Source organism: Condylura cristata, unplaced genomic scaffold (assembly GCF_000260355.1).
Source record: "Condylura cristata isolate star-nosed mole 26May11 unplaced genomic scaffold, ConCri1.0 scaffold00034, whole genome shotgun sequence".
Lineage (NCBI taxonomy): Eukaryota > Metazoa > Chordata > Mammalia > Eulipotyphla > Talpidae > Condylura > Condylura cristata.
The window spans coordinates 7,224,957-7,248,628 of record NW_004567135.1 but is presented as its reverse complement, the minus strand read 5'-3'; the positions used below and the strand labels follow the sequence as shown (position 1 = coordinate 7,248,628).

General features: G+C 39.6%; 1 protein-coding gene across 6 annotated transcripts in view; it reads right to left on the bottom strand.

Moving 5' to 3' along the window:
* The window catches only part of RACGAP1 (Rac GTPase activating protein 1), a 42,508-nt gene that overhangs the window by 1,493 nt on the left and 17,343 nt on the right, over window positions 1-23,672 (bottom strand). For 4 of the 6 annotated variants that reach the window (XM_012732470.1, XM_012732474.1, XM_012732472.1 and 1 more), the window contains exons 2-15: window positions 16,545-16,633; window positions 11,197-11,399; window positions 10,046-10,182; window positions 9,036-9,105; window positions 8,127-8,180; window positions 7,169-7,249; window positions 6,377-6,494; window positions 5,916-6,043; window positions 5,098-5,262; window positions 3,979-4,273; window positions 2,619-2,724; window positions 2,322-2,454; window positions 2,071-2,206; window positions 183-291 (exon numbers count right to left, since the gene is read on the bottom strand). In XM_012732470.1, coding sequence (XP_012587924.1) covers window positions 183-291; window positions 2,071-2,206; window positions 2,322-2,454; window positions 2,619-2,724; window positions 3,979-4,273; window positions 5,098-5,262; window positions 5,916-6,043; window positions 6,377-6,494; window positions 7,169-7,249; window positions 8,127-8,180; window positions 9,036-9,105; window positions 10,046-10,182; window positions 11,197-11,399; window positions 16,545-16,633 — 1,824 coding nt within the window. The remainder of the gene's footprint in view (window positions 1-182; window positions 292-2,070; window positions 2,207-2,321; window positions 2,455-2,618; window positions 2,725-3,978; window positions 4,274-5,097; window positions 5,263-5,915; window positions 6,044-6,376; window positions 6,495-7,168; window positions 7,250-8,126; window positions 8,181-9,035; window positions 9,106-10,045; window positions 10,183-11,196; window positions 11,400-16,544; window positions 16,634-23,672) is intronic. The other 2 variants (XM_004692769.2, XM_012732473.1) reach the window with 1 other exon arrangement.

Sequence of the window (23,672 nt, the reverse complement as noted above, 5' to 3'; positions counted from 1 at the left end):
AAATAAATAAATCTTTAAAAAAAAAAAAAAAAGGGGGGGGTCCTTACAGCTCTATGCTTCCTTTTTAAGCCCAGATGCCAGCTAAAATCTAATTCATTTTTTCTTTCAATTAGCTTCAGGACTGATGGAAAGAAGTCTAAGAAGCCATGCTGTTCTTTCCTAAGCAGGCTAATGCCACATACCTGGGGGTGTTCTTGGTGAGGGTGGAGCGAACTCTCTGTGACAGGGAACTGGATGAAGGAGTCTTCAGAAGCTGATGCTCAGGAGTCGTCACTGGTCCCAGTAAACTCACTTCAAAGTTAAAACCATTTTCAAGAGGGGGGGAAGAGAGAAAGTGTAGGTAGCCGGTTTTAAGCTGAACATTCTATGAAATACTTGAGAGTTAGAGACTGAGTAAAATCTCAGAGATGGTTTTTGTCATCATTCTGTAAAACAGTAGAGTATATTTTCTGAACTACGCAAACAACTGCTCAATGAATAGTTGACATTTATTTCCAGTTTACACTATTCCCAAACTACAACTTGCACAAATCTAGAACATCTGAACATGATTTTATCAACACTAAAAAACCAACATGCTCCTGGGCCCTCCCTGGTGGTGCAGCAGGTTAAAGCGCAGCACTGAGAAGCTTAAGCCACTTCCGCATGCGTTCAATCCCCGCCTGCCCCGGAGGAGATCCACATGGCCAGGCAGACAGACCTCTCCTGACCCGCCCGCTGCTCCCCTCAGCAGTGTACTTTGTCGATCTGCCTGTTCTGCTCCCCGCTCTGTCTCTGGTGAATTCTCTCACCCTCCGCATCTCTGGCCTGTACCCCAGTTCTGTACAAATAAATAAATAAATCTTTAAAAAAAAAAAAAAACCCAACATGCTCCTTTAAAAAAGAACTTGCATTAATGAAACAGGTCACCAATGCCAGTGAGGTTGGAATATAACCAATCTTATACAAACTGGCAAGTCTTCAAGAAATCAAGTTGGTAAAACATACCAAGAAACAAAAAAAGTTGAAGCTCTTCAATTCAGTGATTACCTTTCCTGGGAATTCATCATAATGGGAAAAAAAAAAAGGCATATACATATAATCTTGATGACTGCATTTATATTATGAGAAGTAACATTAATATCCGATAGCATATTTAATGATAGCTTGTAACTAAAATAATTAGATTAGATAATATTATATAGTAACAAAATGTCTCACAATATTTTAAATGAACAAATGACATAGAAATCACCAGTCTATCTTTATTTTAAAAATATCCATATGGGGCCCTCCCTGGTGGTGCAGCAGGTTAAAGCGCAGCACTGAGAAGCTTAAGCCACTTCCGCATGCGTTCAATCCCCGCCTGCCCCGGAGGAGATCCACATGGCCAGGCAGACAGACCTCTCCTGACCCGCCTGCTGCTCCCCTCAGCAGTGTACTTCCTTGATCTGCCTGTTCTGCTGCCCACAGTCTCTGGTGAAGCCTCTCACCCTTCGCATCTCTGGCCTGTACCCCAGTTCAGGGGTACATAATAAATAAAATAAATAAAAATCTTTGTAAAAAAAATTAAAAAAAAAAAACCCATATGGGGCCTCCCTAGTGGCACAAAGGGTTAAGTCTCAGCACTATGAATCTGTCCACAGCCACTGCAATGTGAGTTCAATCCCTAATCAGGGAGTGACCCACATGGCACAGCAGACCTCTCCTGCCTCCCCAGTGTTCCCCTCAGCAGTGTATTTCAGTAGATCTGCCTGTTCTGCTCCCCATTCTGTCTCTGGTGAATCCTCTCACACCCCAGCCCCCCCAACACCTCACCTGCACCTCTGGCCTTAACTCCACTTCTTGTATGCATAAGTAAACAAAAGAAATCTTTTACACACATACACATCTCCATTTGGGTATAAAGAAAAAAGAAGAACGTGGAAAAGAGAAAAACATACACTAGGATGTTAGAATTGTACAAGCTTTCCTTAACATTAGAATTCACAGAATAATTTAATTTTTAGTTAAGAATAAGAATTTCAAATGCTTCTACCTAAGGTAGGGAGAGGGAGTCAGGTCCTGTGAGAAGCCCAACTTAGGCCTTACCTTTAATATCTGGTGTCTGTGGTGTTGAAAAGGCATTTGAGTTTTCAATGACATGCATGGGGTCGATGTTCTCTTGTTCCACCATCATGAACTGACTCCAGTACTCTAGGGGCAGTGAAAGCAGGCGCTCTACCACCTAAAGTCACCAAATATGTAAGCAAACTTCCAAAGTTTACCTCAAACCCTTCTCTCACAACATGTTACAAAAGTTCATTCACCCGCCCTTTACCCCCCACCACACACACACTTGCCTTGGGCTGACGTTTGGTGTCCTGTAACATTATCACTGGATCTGGGTTGGGCACAGCATGAGCAACTATTGTAGGCCCAAAGACTTTGGCCAGATTAGCAACATCCATTTTCGTGTCTGGGCTCTGAGCCACTCTAAGCAAAAGAGCATTAAATTAGAAGACTCGCTCCTCTACTTCAACACAGACCAAAACATAAGTTCTACAAGAAAACAATTCACCCCTTAAATTCCCTCCCAGCCCACATTATCTCTCCATGGAAAATTCCCTAATTCCTAGGAATAAGTATGCTGTACTCACCTCTGCAAGTGAATCATGAGGAAAGCTAATGTGTCTCTGTTGGCCTGGGGCAGTTCACCAACAGCCTGGTACATGGCAGCTATGCTGTTGTCCTCATCTGTGATTTCTGTAAATGAAAAGAAAGCACAAGAGGCCTAGACTCCTTTCCCTTGACAGCGGGCTTTCAAGTTATCGACCACGAAGTCTCATCCATACAGTTAGCTTCTGAAACTTCTGATTAGGTTCATGACTGTCTCAGACTTTAGTTTCATTAACAAGCAGGATACTGGCCAACAGCTCAATATTAGAAATCAGAAACTGGCTCTTGCAGTTAGGATGGTGACCCCATCAGCCTGCTAGGAAGGCAAACACAACTGCAGTGACTACAATCTTCAAGAAGGAATTTGTTCATAAAACACGTTTAATGTGCCAGAAACTATGTCTAAGTGCTGAGGATAAAGCAGACTAACAAAGACCTTGTCTCATGGGACATACATTCTATTGAAGAAGTGAATGGAAAAGTAAGTACGTATCAAGTAGTGATATACATGTCCATATAATAAAAGAGGCAAGAAGCTAGAAAATAAGTACAGGAGCTGTTATTTTAGACAAGATCATTAGATTTCTGAGGACAAAATAGCCAAAAAGAAACCTGATATAAAGGAAAAAATCGTGCAAATATCATTCTAGGATGAGACAATAATAAATGTGAAGACCTCAAGAAAGAAGCAGGCTTGCTATGTTCTCAGAACTTCAAGAATTTCAGTGTAACTAGAGAAAAAGGAAAGGGTGTTGAAAAATAGGATGTTGAAGACATTACCAAGGACCAAATCCAGAAGGGCCATGTTCACAACTGGATTTCATTCTCAGAATGAAGGGAAGACAATGGAGGATACATAAGAGATCAGCTAATTAAAAATTTCAAAAGGACCATGATAGCTACTGTATGAGGGTCAGACAGTAAAGGCAAGAGACGAAACAGGTTCTTCTATCAGTGCTCTAGGGTGAGAGCTGACAAGAGTGGTAGCAGTAGAAAGAGTGACAAATTTCAAAGTGAAGATAAATTTTGCAAGACCTTTATTGACAGGAGTAAATGGAGATGTAAGGAGAAGGAATCAAAGCTAGCTCCAAGTTCAAAAAGGACAACCTAAAACTTATCAAAAAAAAAAAAAACCAAAAACCCCAGCAACACCCTATACATTTCAGACAGAAAGGGGACAGGTATAATGAGGAACAGGCATATAGTTACTCATCCATCAAAGTATTTGAGAACCTACAATATTCAGACACTGTATTAGGCAGGTGATAAAGCAGTAAACAGAAGAGTCAAAAATCCCTGTCCCTGTGGTATGCACATTCAAGTATTAATATCTACTCTTACCGGCTGCTTCCATAAAAGTCTTGTTTAGCCGAAAAGTTAAAAGGGGTTCTTTGAGGTTTCGAAGGAAGTCTTTCAGTAGGCTGCAGATAGCATGGATGTCATCCACTTTGCTGAGAAGGGGTACAGTTTTAACTCTGAGGAATTTCTCTTTCAGTTCTTTCACTGTGCGGTCACAACCTGAGATCCGATACAGGCCTGTCTCAGTCAGTCCTCTCTGCTCAATCTCATTCACACAATGGACAACAATGGAGGGGATCATTGGAGAAGTCCGGGACACATAATCTGACAGCATTCCCTGAAAAGGGGAGATTAAAGTTATCATTTAAACCACTTAGACCGGCAGATGGAGGCCATTTGGGAAGAACCGTCTCCAAGACTAACACTCAGGCTGGACATCCCACCTACTTTTAAATACCTATTCCCAAAGCATGTATTAGACATCAGAAAACAAGTACTGGTGAGATTACTGCTATGGTCCTTGATATAAACTGATGTATTACTCCAAAAAGGAGACCTTTCTTACACTTCATTCTTAGTAAGAAAATTTACTTAACACAAACTCACAGTTGCCTGAAACACAAACCTACTTGTATGGACAACTCCATGGTTCTGTATTAGAATAAACAATTTAACATTTGACTTGCTGAGTGCCAGGTAGCAGCGTACTCACTCTTTGTTCTGGCTAAATGTTGCTTTGCTAATGTTACAATAATTAATTTCTTAATGAATTAAATAAATCTCCAGAGATAAACAACCTAATCTTAATAGTCACAGGTGAAATTATACGATGGCTGGAATTTGAGTCAAATTAATTCACTGGACAAGATCGGATGGGTAAGGTGGGAGTATTATTAAATCAAAACAGGACATGATGGAAGTTTATTTGAAATTTTACAAAATAGAATAGGATGGTAGGGGAAAAGAAGAGGGGAAAGGGAAGGAGTTTAAAAGATATACCCAAAAGGGACTCTACTTATTGCAAGCCAACATTCTGGAATTTCTAGTCATAATTCAAGAAAGTAAATATACTTGGCATAATTCATTCTAGGACAAAAACTGACATTAAGTTTTTGAAAAGCTCAAGAAGCCATAACATTATGATGGATCCACAAGTCCTACCTCTCCGATCTTGACAGGTGTTCCTATCAAGGTAGGAATGCAGGGCAGTGGACAGCGATCCCGACATTCTGGATGAGAGACTACACGGCAGTCGCGACACTTCAGAGAGAGTTTGCCAAATTTTATCCGCTTTCCACATGGAACACAAGATTCTGGTTTAATAACCTAATGATGAAACAAAGGCAGAAGGAACAGTTATATAAGTTAGAATATGTTCATCACCATCAACCAACATTTAATGTCCATTTAGTATGTACCAACTTTCTAATCCCTTTATACATATATACATGTGTAATTCTCACAATACTCCTACAAAGTAGGTTTTGTTTTATTTTAAGATAGGAAACAGAAGCAAAAAGGCTAAGTAACTCACATAAGGTCATCTAGTCACCAGCTGGAAGAGAGCAGTGCACAGTAGAACTGGTTGAGGAGGAGTCAAGAAACCCTCCATATTAATTGCCACTTACTGTGGCTCAAAGGAGTCAGTTAACGCTTTTCAGTTCCTGTCAGTTGGCTTGGCTTTTAATGAGGAAATCAAATGTCACAAAGTTAAAACATTCTATACTCAAGCATAAAATGTAAATGTGTGTTACTAAACAGCACAAAGAACAGCTTCTGCAAAGTTTCTTTCTTTTCATCTAGTATCACTCAGAATGGAAGGATATACACCTTCTACAGCCAGTAGTTAGCACTAGAGAGGAGGACAAGTAAGGAGGAAGGAAATTCAATATTTAATGGTATAACACTAGAGTATTCCTCACATGTATTACTTTCACAACTGAAAATGTGCCCAAAAGAAGGAGAAAGCACAGACTTACTGTCTTAGAGACAAAGTCATGCAGGCGCATCCCTCCAGTATTCTGTGGTGTGCCGGAGCTGTCTGTCTCGGTTCGTGGCTCCTGCCTGGTGCTCAAGGTGGAGTCACTGTTCCAGGGTTGCAATGTACCTAGAAAAGCAACAAATTTAAGCTCCTATGTCTTTAGGTCTTTCTTGTGAAAAGAATTTAGCTGCAATTTCAATTAATTTGGTGTAATAGCCAGTAACCTGTAAACATAATCACACTATCCTGGGTATGCAAAAAGCCAAGAAAATTGTTTCAAAAATAGGTTAGGCTAGCAATCCAAAGGTAAAGCATGACACCGACAGCTCTATGACCCTCAGCAGGCAGTAGTAAAGAAACTAACTACCCAATACATCCACTCCCTGCCTCAGGACAGTTCTAAGAAACAAATTCTCCACCAACTTTATCAGCGGTTCTCCACAGGCAAACCCTGCAGACCTGTTTTCCTTCGGCTCCTGGTCCAGTATGGCACAGTCTCAATGGTGGACACAGCTTCAATGGGCCCACCATCATTGGGAACAGTCACTGTGGTTTTCGCAACTATGGATTCATTCCCCTGAAACAAACGGGGCAATGACGCAAAAACAGATTTAGAATCTAATTTTCCTTCACTACTGAAGTAGTAGGAAAATTCATAGATCTTGGTAAGAACTCTAGGTCGCAGTCCAAAACACTCCTGAGACTGATACTTTAAAACAATGATATACAACCATAGGGGTACAAATAAAAGCAAATATGACTCAACTATAAAACTGACAATTGTGGTTCTCCCTGGTGGCGCAACAGATTAAAGCGCAGCACTATGAAGCTCTATCTGCAGTCACAGCTGCGTGTGTTCAATTCCCGGCCAGGGAGCTGACCCACATGGCGTGCCAGACCTCTCCTGACCTGCCCGCTACTCGTCTCAGCAGTGTATTTCAGTCCATCTGCCCATTCTACTCCCCACTCTGTCTCTGGTAGATTCTCTCACCCACCACACCTCTGGCCTGTACCACAGTTCTTGTGTGCACAAATAAATCTTAAAAAACAAACAAACAAATAAACAAAAAAAACCTGACAACTGTTTGCTTAATCAGATTAATATAAATGATAAAGTTTCTATTTCATAGAAAAACTCACCAAACATCTCTCTCAAAACAACAATGCAATGTTATCTTAAGATTTTTAATGCCTGGGCCACTAAACTCTGTTGTCTTCAAGACAAAATTCTCTTAGCGTGACTATTCTTACCTGGTCTACTGTGGAACCAATGGAACGAGTTTTCTTTACAGGTCCAGGGGGACCATCAATGAACTGTCGGCTGCTAGAGCGCTTGAGTGGGGGGAAAAGAACAATAACTTTAGTGTTAAAGAACTGAAGCACAGAAGATTAAATTATCCCATTAAATAACTTGCATATAAATCCAAAGACCATGAATACAGTAAATAAAAAACGTGCTTTTTCTCACTGCCTACATCCATATGAAGCTTAAGTTGTACCAACATAAAAATACTCTCAGTACCCTAGAATAAGCAAGCTCTGCAAAATTTGGATGACAGCACCAGAAAACAATGAGCTGTAATCTTATCTAAAGACCTGAAGTCTCTGGACTCATACTAAGTATCCTAAATAACCACACACAGACAGATCTCTGTATATCCCATTATACACAGATTTCATCTGAAGCTTCTCTTACAGCACAAAAATCCTTCATATAATTCCTATGACAGGGGCTCTCCCTGGTGACACAACGGGTTAAAGTGCAGCTTCAGTGCGAGTTCGATCCCTGGACAGGGAGGGGACCCACATGGCACAGCTGACCTCTCCTGACCCACCCGCTGCTCCCCTCAGTAGTGTACTTCATCGATCTGCCTGATCTGTTCCCCTGGTGAATCCTCTCACTGCCCAAACACCTCTGGCCTGTACCCCAGTTCTGTATACATAAATAAAATAAATCTTAAAAAAAAAAAACTCCTTTGACAACTCAAAACAGATTCTTTTCCACTAGATGCAGCTCATCAGAACAATGAAATAGAACAGGACTCTATCCTGAGTTACAACCTCAAGGAACACTTTCTCAACACCACCCTCAGCATGAATTCATTAAACATCTGTGTTTTAGCAGTGGCTAGAGCAACATGTCAGGAATACAGTAGTCATGGCAAAACTGTTTTGTTTATTTAAAAAAAAAAAAAAACAAAAAACATACCCTCTTTTCTCTCTTCTTCAGTTTGAAAGTCTTTACCAAAGATGAATCCCAATCCTGTTGAAAATTCTTTGCATTAGTTTCTGTCTTTGATAGGCCTTCCCTAAACCCTATGCAAATGTATTTATAGCAAATCTTAAAGACTTCCTGAGTCAGACTACCTAACATACAATTTGAGGAGAGAAGGATGAGTGGGTTCAAGTTTGTAACAATAGTAAGGGAGGATGCCTTCTTTCCAAAATTGAAGCTAATAAAATCAGAAATCAATACCAGGGAGACACAAGAAAAAATTAAAGGATCAACTATCTTCGTGATGATCTTCAGTGCCTGGCCTTTATTTCTGATTATTTTTGTAATTAGTTTTAAAACTTACAGAATGTTAGAGCACTATACTGAGCATGTTAGGCTTGATTCTTGCTCTTAAAAGATTACAACTGTCTAATCAGATGTTCTGCATAACACTGCCACTTAAAAAGTTCCATGTGGTCTAAATTCTGTGGTAGGAATTCATAGGTAGCTACTGAAAATGAATGCAAATGGCTAAAATAAAGTGAATTTAGACTACTGCTCTATTCATCCAAATAACAGCAAATAAAACCTGTATGGATAGTCTGCTCATTTTTTAATTGCTAGCTGTGGATTTAATAAGGTACAGTCAATCAGCACATGCAGCTCACTGATTTGTTAAATAAATTTACCCTTATGCCAAATCATAAATTCCAAATCCTCATACTTCCAAAAACTAAAAAAGCCTGTGTAGACTTAGATACTTTAAATGGTTAGCTCAGTACCTACAACATATTAACTAATAAAATAGTAATAAAGAAATTCCAGAAGAGAAGAGAGTTAGTTATTTCTGAAGGAACAGGGATACAAAAGATAGAGTATTCTCAAAGATCAAATGTTTATTACCAGCGATTCATCAGTCTTGTCAAAGCTGATATCTGATAGAATGGAACCAGATTCATCAATGGTTGACAGTCTAGATGAGTGAAAACAATACAGTGTTAGAAACAGAAGTCTATGGAAAGTAAAGTACACCAACATCCAGAACAAGTCCCAGTGGTCAGGTAACATCAGCAATCTTATAGCAGTAGCTTTCCTAGGGCGACAACTACAATCTCGAACCCTTTTTGCAGTGGGTTGCTTTTATGATTTTCATGAAGGGATGTAGGTACATGCAAAAGTTGTATTTTCAGCAAAGGCCTTATAAATTGAATGTTAAAGTCAGGGCCACTTATGGGTGCTATTCCCTGCTAAGTTTGTACAGGCTACTGAAAATTCACAAGGCAGAAGAATAAAGTTTAATTTGATCCCAAATGTGGTTGTTTTCTACATGAAAGTATTACCCAATATTGGCTTCTTAAGAAATTAAGCCTGTACATCTTCTTAGTTATAAAGATTCCCCCATAAAACAACTAGGCAACAATATAAATAGCTCTAAGAATGCTGACCTTCCCCTACATCTGTATTGGGAGTGTTAAATTCAAAGTCTGGTTTGAGGCTACTTTAAACAGTGATGCAGTGAAGTCAAAATTATTGTCTGGTCTTGGCTTACAGAAGGCCTTCCTAAACCAGAAGAGCTACAAGGGCTCTCTGGAGAGCAAACACGGAAAGTATTGCTGAACTGCCATTTTCACCTTTAGATTTCTTAACAATGAACAGGATTAGTAATTGATGTGCAATTTAGCACCAACCTCAAAATTCCACCCATGGTAAAAGCATCCATTAAAACAAAACAAAACAAAAAAACAAACAGGGAGGCTCCTCTACTTTTATTTTTTATCCACCCTTCCTCCAAAGTATTTTTCTGCTTTATTCAGCACACATTCCAAAAGCAGTATATTTAAGAGTTCAGATAACAAGAACTTCTGACAGCTGTGTTGCTTGTGATCTGATAACAACAGATGCAGCACCCCCACCTTTTGTTCCCAGCATTGCTGCTCGATGGTTGGCCTCTATTGAGAAAAGCCAGAGCTGATTTTTGCTCCTCGCTTAGTTGAATGCTGCCAGATGTGTCACACATGAGCATCTCTCGAATCAGCTGAATCTGTCTTTCCTATAGACCAAAGCAAAGTAAAACATCATAACTAACCAGGGGAGAAAGCTTCACCTCAAATTTATGGGATGGGCAGACTAGAAGACATTAAAATACAGCATTATGCAAATGAGTCTTCAGGAAGGCTGCTACACCAATAGCATATTAATTCAAATCAAGCCCAGATTGTGTTTCTGATTTCTGACTGGTAAAATGAACTCCATCTAGAATAGTGAGGTTTCCACTATAAGATTTTAGAATCAAACTGATAATCCAAGAGGAGAGAGAACTGCAAGATGAGAGCTCCAATATAGATTTTGCACAGCAAAACTCTTTGTGTCACTGTATTAGGACAATTATTGGCTGCTTCTTTGGATCAAAGTAGCCACCCACCTTTCTAAATAGTGGAACAAATGAATTACAATGGACACAAAGTTGTGACACACTAGAATGAGACCATATGAGCTTACTGAAGCATCTAACACTGTATCAAGGAGGATCAGTCCTTTCTGGTAAAGCTTTCATTTGTACTATGACCTACACCCTGCTACATCAAAATAACAGTGTTCTATGTGGGTCACATTGCTCAACCAGTTGAGTACATTCCCCCCCCCCCCCGAATTATTAGTAGTGATGAAGCAGACTTAAGAGTTGTCTTGCCTGTACCAAGACAAAAAACCCGCTCAAATGATACAGGATAAGGATATTCCGGGTAGCATGTGAGATGACCAACATCTTGTGACAGATCAAATATGCTAGGATTTTCCTGCCTTTCCCTATACTTTTTAATTCTTCCAATTTTCATTTGAAATCTATTATTTAATAGTTTTAAATGTAAAGGAAAAAACAATTTTTTTAATTTCGACTTAGAAAGAACACAATTCCTAAGCTGCAATTTCAGCTCCGATCATGGACAAGCTGTCACAGTTGCCTTGATGTGAAAGAAGAAAATGGGTGTTTTTGGCAAATGAAGACATATCAAATGATGTTCCCCTCTCTCACCATCACAGTTCTAATATGGAAAACAATACACACCAATTTTTCGCAGTCAGCCTCAGCGCGCTGTCTCCGTTTGATCTCTACGTCCACCTGATTGCGTGCATGCTTCAGCTTAACATCCAGAGCACTGCGCTCAGTCTCTGCTTTCATCAAAAGATCCTTGTAATTCCCCAGTTCATGGTCTGTTCTCTGCCACTTTTTGCGAAAATCCTCAAAGTCCTTTGCCAACTGAATGAATTCTAAGGGAAGAGGAAAACTTTCATAATTCAAGTATCAAGCAGTATGAATGTTCTAACAAATCAAGCCTCTCGTGAGTTTTACTCCAAATACATAATTAAGGGACCAGCTGAATTATGGGCAAATACAACTGAAAATAACCAGAAGCAGACCTGGATATGCTCATCACTTTAGATGAGAGCTTTGTGGGGAGCAATTCAACAGGCCACTTACTTTTGGCTTAGCCAGTGGCATCTGCTGTGGAGTAAGTAACTCATTAGTCACCTGGCTCCAGATGTAACATTAACACTGAAAGCCTCTGAACAGAAGGCAATCAGAGGGAGATACCTTTGGGCAGCTGTCATACACCAAGGCAGTTACTACTATAAGACAAAAATAGCCTCCTTTAGAATCATGTGTTGCTGTGCCAGAGACATTAAACAGCAAATTCAAATATAACAGCTTTAATATGCTCCAATAGCTATAGATTAATATTAGAGATTTCTAGGCCTGTGATTCCATTCAGCTGTATAATTATACAAATATTGATTTGATAGTAAAGAGCCAATTTGCTTTTGCTGTCTAACAGTGCCTCAAAGCGAATGTAAACATTCCAACTGGAAAGACACAGGAAGAGACTATCATACTAGTGTTGAATATCTCACAAATAGCAGGATGTAAGCTCTTTTAAAGAATATCACTTCCAAAGCAGTTCCTCCCATGATAACCCTGGCTGGCATTCATTCTTATCAGCTGCCATATATCAACAGTTGTTCTACAACAACTCACTGTTTTTTTTTTGTTTTTTTAAGATTTTACTTATTTATGCATACAGAACTGGGGCGCAGGCTAGAGGTGCTGGGGCAGTGAGAGGATTCACCAAAGACGGTGTAGTGCACAGAACAGGCAGACTGATGAAGTATACTGCTGAGGAGAGCAGCGGGCAGGTCAGGAGAGGTCTGCTGCACCATTTGGGTCACCTCCAGGGCTGGGGTTCAAACTCGCACTGAGGCAGATCAGCTTGCAGTGCTGCGCTTTAACCCATTGTGCCACCAGGGAGGGACCACAACTCACTGTTACCTAGTTAACCTCAACCTCTCTCCAAGCATCACTCTCCACCACCAGTATTATAGAGGATATTTCCAAGGTGTACATCTGCTGCTGGCCAAACTAACCCAGTTTACAAATAAACTAGGCCAAGTACACACAAAGCTAACAGGTTACTAGGTAGTAAGGGCACTTTTCTTATTTGAATTTACTCTAAGAGCATAGAAACAATAGTGTGTTCTTTTTAAATAAACTGAATTTTAAGTCAATATACCAATCTAGTGCAGAGAAACCAAGTCTTAAATAATATAAGGAATCTTCAGTTTTTAGCAAACAACGTATTTTAGCAAAACAGGATACTATGATCTAGTTATCTCAGACAACGCAAATATGAAGGAGCCCCCAAATAAAATAAATTATTACAATTCCAATAGTTTTAAGTGATATGCTGCATTAGGCACCAGTTTGAATATACTAAGTTGTCTCCCTTAATTAAAAAAAGAGGCAAACAAAAAATATTCTTTTGCTAATCTATTTTCATTTCAACATTATATATAAAATAAGGGAAAAATAAAAACAAGCCCTGGTTACTTGGCCATGTTCAATCCAGCAAGTCATCAAGGAGTACGCTGGTATATTTTTATGATGTATATATAACACTTCAATTTCAAACACATTTATTAACTAGACAGTCTAAAATCTTTCTAGCTCCACACTGGTCAATTAAATGTTTCTAAATATAGTGCTACCTGCACAACTAATTATTTTTGAATTCAAAAATCATTTTGAGAATTAAGAGATTTCCATCTGACGTAATTTTACAGGTCTGCTTGCTCTTTAGGGTACCCTTTTCTTGATAAGTCTTAATAAATTTGATTTTTAATTTTTATTCATTGTTACATGGCAAACATTATAGGTCTAAACAAACTGGACAATGAAACTCAAACCAAAGAAAGTCAGTTCATTTCAAAGGAGGCCCTCCTTTTTTAATAACACAAATTATTAAATTATTAGTTCAGTTAAATTTGTATCAGGCGAAAACCAGAAGACTGACATAACTGATGGAGGTATTGCTTTTATATACAATCCTGTTATAAGGGCCTCCCTGGTGGCACAACGGCTTACATCTCAGCACTGTGAAGCTATTACAGCTTCACAGCACAAGTTCAATCCCTGGTTCAGGGAGCTGATCCACATGGCACAGCAGAAGTCTCCTGTCTCCCTACTACTCCCCTCAACAGTGTTTTTCAGTACATCTGCCTGTTGTGCTCCCTACTCTGTCTCTGGTGAATCCTCTCACCCCTTGCACCTCTGCCCTGTACTCTAGTTCTGTATACATAAATAAATAAACCTTAAAAAAAAAATTCTGTTATGAGCTAAGGTTTCTAAGATGGGTCAAAAAAGCACTCTGGAAAACTTTGTTGGTGGTAACCAACACACATGGCATTTTTTGTCAGTTTGTAAATCACATTCGATTTGGAACTAGCCCTTAGCATGAAGCCCACATTCAAAGTACTTCCACGCAAAAGCTATATGTATCATCAAAATATGAAATGTATCTATCAAGAAAAAAAGAAAGGGAGGTTCCTTACAACAAACTGAGGGTATTCTTAACTTCATTTAAAAAAAAATCTGGTTTTGGTTCAGAGTTCGGCAAAAAGATTAATTCCAGCAATCTTGACATTTATTCCTCCTGAATGTTTGCCTTCACGACTACCCTTCAAGCTTCTGCTCTTTGAGTTCCAGAACTTGCACTCTGAAGCATAGTAGGTACTTATTCACTGAACAAATGATGCTTTTCAGATCAAATTTAAACTCCAAGTATAGTCTAATCAAACATCCCTATCACTGTGCAATACCCTCTTTTTAACTAAACAAGTTTGTCCCTGTCACCAGAACAGACCTTTGGCCACTCCTGCTTCCTCAGCTGTGACTCCGCTAACCACTCCGGAGGGGGCGCCCTACCTACTTTTCTGTATGTACCTGCGTCCTAGTCCCAGCTGCTCTGTGAATCCTTTCCTAATCAGCCTGCTCCAAGTTAAATTTTCTATGCCAAAAGCTTAATTTTTGAAGCTTGTAGTATCCTCTATTTCGTAAGAGAAAAATACTGTAAAAACATAAGATAAAAACCTTGTAGACTGGTGGAAACAAAGGTAACGAATACCTAGGCTATAAAAATCATTTTATTTGAATTTTAACCTTCACTGTGTGTTCTCAGTAACCTTGGCCTTTTTTTTTTTTTTAAAGGAGAAGAACAATGATGAAAAGCAAAATTAAGGTGTTGGGGTACTTAGGTATGGAGCAGTTCCTAAGATCTAACAAAAGGACAGAGACAGAGGTGTGGTTGAAGAGCAGTGAATCTACATTCTAGAAAGACTGAGCTGTTTTACAAAAGTCAATGTTATAAATTAAGAATTTGGAGAGTGGAAGCAAAGGTACCTCTATTTTATAACAGAAATCAATACAAAACTAGAATGTTGCTTACAAATAATAGTACCTATAAAAATCATTATCTTATGGGGTTGGGGGGGTCTTAAGAGGGGGAGGAGAGAACTGTTTCCAGAAGTATTTTCTGGAATATACCCAATATATTTTTTTGCCCTCAAATTCCTACACTCCCATAAAGATAGGAGTTTAAATTCTTATTTTACAGATGGAGAAATTGATACAGAAGTAAGAGTTTAAAACCAGCACTAGTTACTGAGACTCTCAACATCTTTAACAGCTGCCTCCTCATAGAGATCCTATTATCATAATCTCTCCCATTTTTCCTTATTTCCATCTTCACAACTACATCATTCATGACGGGCTTCCTGCTCTTTCCTATGTTATCACCCCAAGGTCATAATCGGTTTCCCAATGTCCAACTCTGCCAGAGTAACCCTTCAAATGTAGAGCCTGATTATGTCACCCGACTTACTCCTACTACCCTCACAACCAACGTGGTATGTCCGTTCAAGCAGTTCTCTTGACCATAATGTTCTCTTTTAGCTCAGTCTGTTGGGCTCCTAATTTATACGAAAGGTCCAACTCAAACCCTACTCTTTTCTATAAAGCCATTTAGTCATCCCTTTCTCTAACTCAACATGTGATAAAAGTTGTGCTAGGTTCTCACTAAATATTTGCTAAATGAGCCTGAATTTTAAGATCACTTATTCAATACTCTTCCCTGCTAGACTACAAAGTAATCTATCTTCTGAGATGATGTGACCTCAGAGAGAAGCCTAATTAGTATGCCATCATGGTTACTGAGTTGGTACCAGATGATAGGGTCATGCAACAGCTATTAGAGAAAATAGAATATTGTTTTGAAAGGCCTGTAAGTGGATAACAGCTATTAAAAACATCAATCAAATTAAAGGAAATGTTGAGTGGCATAAGCAAGACGTCATACTAAGTACTGGGAAGTTAAAGTCACAGTTCTTGCAGTCGTTTTATACTAATTAGGCTGACTTAAGAGTGACATTTACTAAATTGGGTATTAATGAAAATCTGAAATAGAAGATGGAAACACAAAGAAAAGTTAGTGAAGAATAATTCCTTTAGGTCACAGAAGTCAGTGCCATCAGATCCACCTTACATATCACTAAGCTGCCCGTAGATGACTGCCCTATCAGAACGTCCCCCTATCTCAATCTTCCACTACTAAGTCTCAAATATGTGAATTAGGTAATAAACACAGAAGGAAAATTCCTTCAAAAAGAAATTATGATTTTTTTCCTCTTCAATGAAAATATCTTATCTTATAGTCCAGGACAGAAAATGTAGACAACTACTACTCTAAGAAAAATAGCAACACCCTCCAAAATTTAGATTTTGCCCAGTTCATGGTACAAAGAGGAAATTGACAACTAGTGCCAACTATTCAGTGAAAAATGAACCTTGATAAAGAAAAAAATCTAGTTAAAACCTCTTTAAAGACAACAGAAAAAAAAGTTACCATTTAGAATGAATTATTAATCTTTGACCATCAATAAGTGATCATTAGCTTTTTTTTTAGGTAAAACAAATGAAAAATGATTTTTAAACTAGAACCCCCGTTAGTCTTATAGAAACTAGAAAATCCAAGTCTGAAATATGATTTTTTTTCTCTTTACACAGGCCACCTCAGAATGACTTACGGAGTTCATTTCCTTCACTGAGAATCTCCACCCGGCGTACAAGCTGCTCAAACAGATTCCGCAAATTCAGCATTGTGGTATCCATCTTTCTGCCAAGAAATCAAATATACATTAGGGGCCCTGCCTTCCCCCTTAGACAATAGACTGAGTAGCAAACCAGTGTTGCTATCAATGATTAACATATGGACTCTTCCATTTAAAGCTGCCATTATAAGAAGCTCAAGCCAACAGCTAAATTTTTATTATAAAAACAAAAGTAGAATGGTTAAGACTCCTGAAAACAAGCATTCCAGACCTGAAGATATGATCCCACCCTTGCCCTGCCTAGTTTTTTTCCCTCGATTCTGCAATCACAATAGAGCTGAGAAGAATGCAATTAGAAACGAGCATTATCAGTTGACTGCTACAGGTATGATGAAAGACAAAATGTGGTTCTTAGGCAGGCCTATTGATTAGTGTTAACTTTTGCCACATTTTGAAATCTTCAACATAAGTCAGAAACATTTATTTTGAATTTCATTTTTGGCTACTACCCCTGTTGCAACTGCCTTTTAAAATGCAGGACATGGTCAGCACATTTCCTACCAACAGCACAGATGACGTCACAGGAGTGATTAAGTGAGGAAATCGCCAGCTCAGCAGCACAAGAATTATTTCTGTAATGCAGGGCTCTCTGCTGGACTGCGTGCTGAGACTGTGTCTAATAAATTTATACTAAGTATAGGCAAAGGATTATGTTGTACCACATTCTGGCATCAAGGAGACAATACACCACCTTCACAGTTAGAAGGGCAAAGGAAAAACCATTTGTTACTGAGTTCTGTATGGTGAATTTCAGGCTTCGTGTTTCCCCAAAGACCTGCTGATAGTACATTAAAATGGTGTCCTTACAGGCAGTTCTGTTCCAAGCAGACTTTATTTAGAAGTATGTTGAGGAAATAAGATCTTCATTTAACAGTTAAGAAAGACATCAACTGAACCTTATGAAAATTATCAAGAAAATGAAGTCAAATTTCATTTGAAAATATGTCCCCAGAAATACCATTTTTATGTTTTTCCTAATCACCCCTTCAACATACTAGTTCTTGTCCTCATTTCATGCAACTAAATAAAATTTTAAGAATTCTTTAATGATTTGGTGATGTTTCTAAGATTGTGCCATAAAGCTATGAGGTCAATAAAGGGAAAAAAATAACTAGAAGAGAATATGCAATCATAAAGATATTTTCTAGTAAATGCTATAGGATTATCCATTTGTACACATCTGACGATTGCTCTAAGAGCAAAAAAGCTTTCAATTCCAAGCTTGGAGGCAACCTATACCTGAATCAGGGCTGGAAACCAAAATTTCTAAATGGTAATGTATCTGTTCCAAGCTACATAATCATAGCAAGCTGCTAAGCAACCAGGCCAACAAATTCATTACAAAGATCTTTCTCTAAACTAAGAACAAAGCTAAAAGAATAGCATTAAAAAAAAAAAAAGGCAAGAAGTGGGCCTCCTTAGTAGCGTAGGAGTTAAAACTCAGTGCTAGCACAAGGCAAGTTCAAACCCCAGCCAGGGAGCTAACTCACTATGGCATTTACAGACCTTTCATGTCTCTCCCACTGCTCCCCACTGCCTCATACTTCAGTGTATCTCCCCGTTCTGCTCCCCACTGTCTCTGGTGAATCCTCTCACCATTCCTTCAACCTGTGGACTACATCCCAGTTCTTCTATAAATAAATCTTTATTATTTTTTTAAAAGATTTATTTATTCATGCATACAGAACTGGGGTACAGGCCAGGGGTACAGGGGATGGTGAGAGGATTCACCAGAGACAGAGTGGGGGGGAGAACAAGCAGACTGATGAAGTATACTGCTGAGGGGTGCAGCAGGGAGACAGGAGAGGTCTGCTATCCAAGTGGGTCACCTCCCTGGGAGGGGATCCAGCGCCTGATGAAGCAGCTAAGGCTAGCTTCCTTTGGGCCACCAGGGAGAGCCCAATAAATAAATTTAAAGCAAAAAGTGTTCTGGAAATGATGGCCGTGCCCAGGTGACTTGACACTATATAACAAAGTAGGTAAACATACCCAGAGTGCTACAGGACAGACGCAGGGCCAGAGCACTTAGTAGCCTACTGATCGATTTTAATATGGGGTATTGGTTTCTATCCTCTCAGCATTCATCTGCATATTCTGAGACACTAAGAAAGTGACACCTCAGTACATAGGAAAACTTCCATCTATACAAGGATGCAGAAAAGGAAAATTTCACAGTACAACCAGGATACTGAAAACTGACATAAAAATTCTTTTTCAGATCTTTACGTTTTAAGTACAATATCTATATGGCAACCCACTCTTGTCCTCACATTTCCTCAAGTTCCTCTAGTCTACTTTATTTGCACACTCCAGTCCTAGAGTGAGAACTGTCTCAACAGTCTGATTTCTGAAAAAAACCTAAAGACTTAGAGAACATCTCTCCATCATAGAAACCATTATCTTATACAACGACCTCAAGCTTCATTATTTTCCTAACATGATACCTACCAACCTAAAGATAATTATTTGACTCCCAGTGCTGTCATAAAAAAGATAACCCTTAACTCTGACAGACCATCATAGTCTACAGACTGAGAGTTTTATGAATAGTTTGATTATGTATTTCTCTTTATTATTCCCTCTCAACAGCAGACATTAATTCCTAAGGTTCAGTTCTCTAACCTCTCAAACTATCAAACGAGCCCTCTTTAGTTACTGCATCTCTACAGACAACTCGACAGACAAAACCACTGTTGCTCCAGCTCTACCCTTTTTCCTAATTCAAATCTAGTAGCTCTCAATTTGCTTGTGAAGCCCTAAATGTTAAGCATGATTCTGAGACTCTGTTCTCTCCCCCTGCTATACAGATATATAACCTACGCCACCCCTAATCTACAGCGTTCCAGTTTTGAGTTCCTCATTTTTAGCATTTTCTCACTCAGATCCAAATCTCGCTTCACTACAAGAACAATCAAGAAACCTATGGACTCTTAAGTGCATTATACCCACGCCCATATCACTTACAGGTTGTCTTCACTCCAACTGACCTTTCTCCTAGGGCTCTGCTCAGCTGGCATAAACAATCAGTACTCAAATACATAAACCTTGTACTCTAATTTTATCATGGTCTACCCAATGTCCCAGGTAGACTTTAAATTTGAGGTAAGAAATCTTACAACTAGCACTTACAGCTGTATATTACACACACAAATACTATTTAAAAATTAATATTTGATAAATGGAGGTCAGAGAACACACTCATACACCTGTGATTCTACTGCCAAAAGAATGTCCATCCCACCTGAAAATTAAGTGCAATGCAGAAGAATTAGAAAGGAGAAGCAGGGAGGCAGAAGCCTTAGAATGAAAAGCTTTGTTCTTCAAGTTATTAGTAGCAGTATAACCTTGCTAAGTCAGTTAAATTCTGAGATTCATCTATAAATGGGTCTAATACTTGCCCTTTTTACCTCACAGAATATCAATTTACATAGCTAAAAGATTTATAACATGTAAATTGAAACTTACTATAAAAACAGTATTAGTATAATGGGTATGATTTTTTTTTTTAAGTCTCATAGCTTGTTATTTACATTCTAGAGAATGATTACTAAATCATAACTGGAAACCAGAAGAATAAAGGTGATAGCAAAATTCACCCAGGTCTAAGCGCTTAATAAGTTGTTCTACATAAGGCTTGTAGCATCTAAGAATTATAGTTTCTCCTCTAAATAGATTTACTTAGGATAATCCAAAAATAGCTCTTTATATACTAGGGATCATGTTTATTAGAATTCTGTAGAAGTGACTCTCAGGAATTATTTAGAGATGACAAAAACATATCTTTCTGCACTGGTACTGATAACTCAGCCAAATTGTAACTTGATAAGTTAAAATTTACTCATCCCATTCAATAGCAATTAAAAATGGTCTTAATTTTTCTACCAGGCCACATTCTCACTCTCATGAATACTTTTTTATTTCTCCCCCTTTTTTATTTAGCTCCATCGCTAGGAGATACATTAATGTGAAAGGAACCAAAAACAGAGTCATATTTGTAGTACATTGCTTTGCAGCTGTAAAACAGCTGTCATTTTCACTACAGAAAAGACTGCCTTTCGGGAAAGCTGAAATGATTCCTCTGTGAAGCAAGGAAATCAGTTTGTGGAGCCTTTAAACAAAGAGGTGCTAGAGAATCTTAGCTATTATTGATGAGAAGCCCCAGAGGTGGAGAAGTCACTGTTACAGATTCCCAATCTCTGAGTATCCCTAAGGGAGCAATTCCATATCACCAGGAAAGAGTCTCAGCTTGATGTGATTGCTCTGAGTCCCCACTTTAATTTCAATAACACAGCCAAGAGACAAACATCTTCCTTCAAAATAACAGACTGTTAAAGATCTTACTGCAGAGTATCCTGGGAAAAGTCTCTTCTCCTTCTTTCTCCTCCTACAAACATTATTAAGAGACCTATATAGTAGGTTCTCCAAGGGTGTTAAATATTTTAAGATGAAGCCATGAAAGGTTGCCTGAGTTTTTCTGGAAAGCATTTCAATGAGAAACATTCTCACAAGCATTGCTAAATCTGGAGATTCCCAAGAAATCAACAATACAAGTTTTCTGCTGCCAAGGAAAACCATTCTCTAAGCCAGTCTCAATACTACAAGACTCTTTCATGTGAAAGCATTTCAGAACAATTGTTTTTTTCCCCAAATGTTCAGCTTCTTTCCCATATCAAAATCCTCTATACAATTGGCAGGCAGAAGGAATATCTTGAAACCAAATGTTCTTATGCACAAATCAATTTATAAAGGGTAAACAGAATGCCTTCAGTCCAATATGATTAAAGATTAAAATTAGAAAAGGGACCAACTGAATTACTATTTTTCTGAAAATTATTACCAGTTTAGTATATTAAGTTTGTTCTTCAATAAACTCTTTCCATTTTGAAGTGTTCCATTCTTCAACATCTTAAAAAGCAGTCCAAAACAATATTGTCTTTTTTTTTTTCTGTGATATTCATCTGGCAGATATAAAACACTACCTCATGCTGTTGGTTTTCCATATTTTTTATTTTTAAAGACTTATTTATGCATATAAGAACTGGGGTGTAGGGCAGAGCTAAGAGGATGAGAGGATACACTAGAGACAATCGGGAGCAGAAAAGGCAGATTTATTAAAACACTCCTGCGGATGACAGGAGAGGTCTGCCATGCCATGTAGGGTAGCTCCCTGGCGGGGGATTGAGTCAGGGCACAGTGGCTAGTGATAGCTTGATAGCGCTGGGACTTTAACCCCTGTGCCAACAGGGAGGTCTCCAAATTTTTTATTTTAACAGTGAAATTAAAACCTCACCACCCCAATGACTACATGACCTCCTTATCTAATTTTGCCTATTATGTACTCATATCTGATAAAACTTTAATCACAGACCATCTATAACATCATGTTTGTGTTTTTCTATCACATTCCCATCAAGTTAAAAAATTTTGGTTAACAAATTATTTGTTTAACTAAATTCTCTTCTCTAAACATTTAATCCCTAGCTTTTGAATTACAGCTATCTGGAATCTCTTGCATTGTAACTCTCACCTCCAAGTACTTACTCAAATGTCATTTTCTCACTGAGGCTTTTCCTTACCAAAGGATTTTCAATGGCTGCTTTTCCCTGCAACAGTTCTTGGCTTTATTTGGCTCAAAGCATTTATACACAACTAATAGACTTTTACATTAACTTATATCATCCATCTCTCCACTAAGTTTAAGTTCCAAGGAGGCAGAAATTTTTGTCTGTTTCTTTCATTGCCAAGCCCCTGGAGTCTACCACAGTGCCTGACACTTACTAAATGATTAGTAAGTATTTTCTGAAAGAAGGAAGGGACTGAACAGCACTACAGTGTCCCTCTTCAGAAGGGACTTCCAACCCTGGGATTACTATGCTAAAGGGTAAAACCTACTGTGACTCTTGGTAAATACTGCCAACGTTCTTCTTCCTTTTCTTTTTTCTTTTTTTAAGATTTTATTTATGTATGCATACAGTACTGGGGTACAGGCCAGAGGTGCAGGGGTGGTGAGAGGATTCACCAGAGACAGAGTGGATTGACAAAATACACTGCTGAGGAGAGCCACGGGCAGACAGAAGTCTGCTGAGCCATATGGGCCACCCTGGGACAGGGGATCGAACTCGCATGGAGGTGGCTGCAGCCAGCTTGCAGTGCTGCGTCCTAACCCATGGCGCCACCAAGGAGGGTCCCCGCCAACGTACTTTCTTAAAGGGCTGTACTGATGTATAACAGCCCAGCTGAGCCCAAGCTCCTCTAAGGCCATATAATACTGTCCTGTATTACATTCTGTACTTCATACCTGTTGAATGACTCGATAACAGAAAAGGCGCCTTCACCAACACTGTCAATAATTCGAAAGTTCACCCCATGCATTGAAGAAAAAGCCATTTCTTTTTTGGTATGTACCCTTGTCTTCCCACCACGCCACATGCCTACACGCACCCTCCCCCTGCAAGCGAAATCCTGCCAAGAGAAAATGATGTGAAAAGTGCCAAAGGCCGGGCGGTCACTAGGGCCCTAGAGGCACCTGCGTGGGAAGGGCCAGAGGTCGGGACTCGGCCAGCCCCGCGCGCCCCCCGGTCGGCGGCCAGCAATGGACGGGCTCTCCTCCCAGCTGCCAGCGCCTCTCAAGCGCTTTTCCAAGGGAAAAAGCCCGGCTCCTCCGAAAAAGGAGCCGTAACCACCCACCCCCAAACTCTGTACTTGAGTTTTTGGGGTGGTGGCGCTCTCTTCAGGCCACCACCTCGAGCAGCGCTTTCCGTGAAGCACGCAACCGAGAAAGAAGCTCCCAACCCCCAGCCACCGCCCCTCAGCGCGCCCCCGCCCGCCCGCGTAATAAAGCGGAGGAGTCGCCGAGCGCGGCCCGGCCCGAGTGCGCAGTGGAGACGTTTATTTCGGACGCGGCAGATGCGGGTTCAGTCGCAGGGTCATAGCCTGGGGAGGCCCCCGCCGGCCGCCCCACCCGGGCCAGGGGCCCTGCGCGACGGACACTCCACGGACATCACAGTGCGGGGCGTCGGAGGCGGCGGGCGGCTGCCCGAGGTC